Source organism: Lonchura striata, chromosome 6, assembly GCF_046129695.1.
Source record: "Lonchura striata isolate bLonStr1 chromosome 6, bLonStr1.mat, whole genome shotgun sequence".
Classification (NCBI taxonomy): domain Eukaryota; kingdom Metazoa; phylum Chordata; class Aves; order Passeriformes; family Estrildidae; genus Lonchura; species Lonchura striata.
This window is the reverse complement of record NC_134608.1, coordinates 5,677,460-5,681,859: the sequence shown is the minus strand read 5'-3', so window position 1 is coordinate 5,681,859 and position 4,400 is coordinate 5,677,460. Positions and strand designations below refer to the sequence as shown.

The 4,400-nt window shown below is 56.4% G+C and overlaps 1 protein-coding gene across 1 annotated transcript; it reads right to left on the bottom strand.

The window, feature by feature from the left end:
• Positions 1 to 486: 486 nt before the first annotated feature.
• SIX6 (SIX homeobox 6) lies at positions 487 to 2,436 on the bottom strand. Its single transcript, XM_021554488.2, has 2 exons — positions 1,809 to 2,436; positions 487 to 655 (listed from the first exon to the last, which is right to left on the bottom strand). The coding sequence occupies exons 1-2, from the start codon at positions 2,378 to 2,380 to the stop codon at positions 487 to 489; spliced, it is 741 nt and encodes a 246-aa protein (XP_021410163.1). The 5' UTR covers positions 2,381 to 2,436.
• Positions 2,437 to 4,400: the final 1,964 nt, after the last annotated feature.

The following is a 4,400-nucleotide window of genomic DNA, read 5'->3' as shown; positions in this document are numbered from 1 at the left end:
ATAATAATAATTAATAATAATAATAGAAAAAAATCTACCATAGCAATCCCTTAAATAAGTAAATAAACATTATATATATATATATATATAAAACCCCTTTAAAGTAAAGCAAAATCCAACCAAAAGAACAGCGTCTTTTCAACATGAAACAACCCCGCGGGATAAGGGCAGGGGCTCAGACATTTTGCAACTTGGCATTCGGTTTCTTGATGATTTTTTTTTTTCTCTCTCTTTTTACTTTTTCTGGGCTTTCTTTAATGATTTCTTTTTTAGGCATCAATTCCGCAAATCCTTCGAAATAAAGGCGACAACGATTTCAACGACGTTTTTGAATGCAGTCTGCTGCGGGGCTGGGAGGGAGGCGCGGGCGGGCGGGGAGCGCCCCGTACCCCGCGTTCGGGCAGCGCCAGCCCCGCTGCTCCGGCCGTGTCGGAGGCACCGGTGAGCCGGGCCTGCCGCTCGCCCCGCTTTGCCGTGGCGGTGGTGTCAGATGTCACATTCACTGTCGCTGGATGTGATGGAGATGGCGGAGGTGGCCGCTTTGCTGGAGAGGCTGGCTGCGGGGCTGGAGGCGGCCCCCACTGCCTCCCCGCCGCTCTCCTCCTCCGCTTGCAGCGAGCGCACCGAGCCCTGCGTTAGGACCTGCTGCTGTAGCCTGCAAGGAACCGGCACACACAGCATCACCGCCAGCCCTCCGCACCCGCCGGCAGCCCCGGTGTCCCCCCAGGGGCTCCCCCGACCTGCCCCCGACCTCCGGCTCTCACCACTCACACCAGCGATACCAGAGAGGAGAAGCTGGGTGGGCACCCGGTTCCTCAGCTCTGTCTGAGAAACCGGGAGCCCACCCCAAGGTCAGCCCCGCTCCTCGGCTGGCACACCCAGGGGAAAGTTGTCCCACTCCTCCTCAGCCTGCCCCCAAACCGGGCCTCATCTCAGGGGCAGTAATGCCCTGCAGCAGCTCCCGGGCGGTGTTTCCCGTCCAGTAGGCCTTACTTACTCCTTTAGCCGATAAAAAAGGGCTCCGGGTGACAGTACCCACGTCTCTGACATGAGACAGCCCGGCTGAGGGGTGACAAGGGGAGTTTTCCCCATCCCGGGATCCTGGGGAGGAGATAAAGGGGGAACTCTGCTCCCTTCCCTGCCTGCCGGGGCATCTGCTTGTGTCACTAGTGTTGGGATAACACTGCTCATTTAGAGCCGTGATTTTGTTCCAGAACATATATTTTTAAAAATTATATATATATACACACACATATATTCACGTTGTATTTCTATTATATATTTATATATATATAATAGAAACAAGAACATGATCCCAAGGAATGCTCCCAGATGGCTCTGGCGGAGGAGCAGGGCACGGCGACTGTGGCAGGGCTCACAGAGGGCATGGCTGGCTCTTCTCAGGATGGACATATTTCAAACCAGTATTTATATGTCCGGGCAAAACTTTCAAGGGGGTTTGTCTCCGCTCAGCCCCTGAACATTGCCCTTCTGCCGCCAGCTCCAGCCAGTGGCTCCAGGCAGACATTGTCCTGCTCCCCCTGTCCCGCTTCCCCCCAGGGCAGCCAAGAGGGAGCCCAGGGCGGGGATCCTCCCCTATTAAATCGAAGTAATTAAAAAGCCTTAGTGTTTTCCCGCTGCTCCTGCTTTATCTGGCTGCATTTCCCGGGGAGAAATCTCCCGGGATGGTTTCTCCCATCCTCTGCCGCCAGTCTCGCACCGCCTCCCCGCAGCCTCCGGCCCCGGCGGGCGGGGACGAAGCCTCGCTAAGGGGGAACCTGTGTCCGGCCGGGACGGGCAGCACTTACCTGTTCTTAGCGGCTGCTGCCCTGTCCCTTTGCCTGCGGTTTTTGAACCAGTTGCCCACTTGCGTGGGGGTAAGTCCCGTGGCCTGAGCCAGTTCTCGCTTTTTGCTGGGGTTGGGGTAAGGGTCCTGCAGGTACCACTCCCGCAGCAAATGCCTCGTCCGCTCCTTGAAGCAATGTGTCTTCTGCTCGCCGTCCCAGATGGTGCGCGGCAGCGGGAACTTCTTCCTCACCCGGTACTTGTCCACCGGCCCCAGGGGTCGGCCCCGCAGCTTCTCCGCCTCCTGGTAGTGCGCTTCCAGCCAGAGGGCTTGCAGTTTGGCGTGGGACTCCTTGGTGAACTTGTGGTTCTCCAGGATGTGGTAGAGCTCCCGGTAGTTCCCCGTGTGGAAGGCCACGATGGCCCGGGCTCTCAGCACCGACTCGTTCTTGTTGAGCGCCTCGCAGGCCGCGGGGGCCACGGGCAGGGACCAGAGGAAGCGCCCCAGGCGCTCGATGTCCCCGCTCTCCTCCAGGGTCTCGCATACCCCGGCCACCTGCTGCGGGCTGAAATTGAGGATGGGCAGCTGGAACATGGAGGCGGCGCCGGGCTCCGCTCCGCGCTCCGCGCTCCCCCGGCGATGCCCGCCGCCGCGCACAGCCCCGCGGCGGGGAAGGGGCAGCGGCCCCGGGCCGCCCCTCGTTCCGCTGCTGCCTCCGCCGCTGCCGGCGGAGCTGCCGCGGGAGGGACGGCGGAGGGCGGAGAGGCGATGGGGACCGCTCGGCAGCTCCGGCGACTGGGGGCGGTGGGCAAGGGCGAGGCGGAGGAGGATGGAGCGGGGAGGGAGGGCGGGCTGGGGAGGAGGGAGGGAAGGGAAAAAAAAAAAAAAAAAAAAGAGGAAAAAGAAGAAGAAAAAAAGGAAACGAGAAAAGGCACGAGCGCAGCTCCCCGCCGCCGCCGCGCTGCTGCGGGAGCGGCTGATTTGCTGCGGGCTCGGCAGATTGGCTCCCGGGTTTCCATGGCGGGGCTGCCACTCACTGTCAGCCGCTGCCAATCACGGCGGAAGGCCCCGCACCGCCCCGCTCCCCGCCCCGCTCCCCGCCCCGCTCCGCTCCCCGCGGCGCCGCGGCCGCTCCCCGGGGACCGCGACCCCGCCGCCCTGCCCCGCCGATCCGGGCAGGGCAGAGCCGCCCTGGGGAAAGCAGGCTGGGGGGAGGAAGGGGGCTCCCGTTTCAGGGTGCTGGCAGCAGGTTGGAGGGAGTGGTCCCAGCGATAGGGCGGCCGGGAGCCCCGCATCCTCCGCGGTAAAGCTGCGGGGGCCGGCCCGGTGGTGTTCGCACAGAGCTCCGCGCACCCGCGGGCGGAGAGGGGGATAAGGCAGAGCTGAGAAATCAGATAAAAAAATTGGCTGCGTAACAGTGACAGTGATGCTGGGGGTGTCACTGACAATGGATGCAGCGGGAGGATCTCAGGAACAGCCGAGATTTAGGGAAAAACTCTCCCCTTTCTCCCTGTAGGTGACTTCCTATGTCGGTTAAGACAAGGAATTATCTGCAAAGAGCCCAGCGTCCAACAAAAAGCGCTATTTTTAATTTTTTTTTTTTTTAACATTTAAACCCTTATTGTTTTCGGCTGAATGGTCCTGAATAGAAGCCGAGAATAGTCGCGAGGAGTGAGAAGTCATTTGTAGGTCAGGAAAGCGACTTAAAGCAGATTTCGGGAATCTTTTGAAATATTGATCACCTTGTAGTAATCATTCCCCGTGGGTTTTTTTCCCCCCTCGGTGGCCCGAGAGATCGACCTGGGTGCGAGGTGAGCCCCGGCCGCCCCTTTGGAGCAGCGGGGCCAACTCCAGACATCTCGGGGTGGGATGAAATATCTTTCTGAGCTGCGAGGATATGATTTATTTTCCGTAGAGAACAGGCGGATGATAAAGAAGCCACTCTTTATTCTACAAATAGCTGCTCAGTGGTAATTTCTTCCCGGGAATTAGGGACTATGCTCGGGCAGGCAGCATATATTTTGAATTAAACTCAATATGTTCTCCCCTCTGCTCTTTGCAATGTATTTTTTTCTAGAATACTTGTCAAAAAAAATTCCTTCTTAATTTGATATTTGTTATTGTCTCTTCCTTCCCCCCTTATTATTTTTTTTCCTATTGTTTTTGTCTTCCTTTCTTCTCTTCTTTAAGAAAGCTGCCTTGCTAGTTGCCTGTAGACCGAAATTAAACAGATTTACATTTTCTCCAATCATTTCTCTGTAGAAATGGAGCTGGACTGAGGCTCGCCGTCTTTTCTTTAGTATCAAGTACAATTTGTCTTTTGCTTGTGAAGATTTGGTAAATCAGAAGGCAGATAGATAGCGCAGATGGTCGGAGGTGTCGGGTCAGATTATGGTACGCCTCAGTACAGTGCTAAGCTCATTCTGACGGAAAACCCTGATATTATTTTCACAGATCTACACAGTTCACTTGAAAAAAACCCTTCGAGCCATTTACATCATTTATGTGAGGCTCACAGCTAGCGGGATGGAAAAGCTTTCAATACTGCTCATTTTCATAAAACCCGACAGAGCTGGGGAGACATAAAAGCACACACAAAACTCACGAGTTCAGA

Excerpts from the sequence above, each read along its gene's own strand:
- SIX6 (XM_021554488.2), bottom strand. The coding sequence starts at position 2,380 with ATGTTCCAGCTGCCCATCCTCAATTTCAGCCCGCAGCAGGTGGCCGGG. Across the intron at positions 656-1,808 it reads GCAGCAGCCGCTAAGAACAG|GCTACAGCAGCAGGTCCTAA; the intron begins GTAAGTGCTGCC and ends GGTTCCTTGCAG.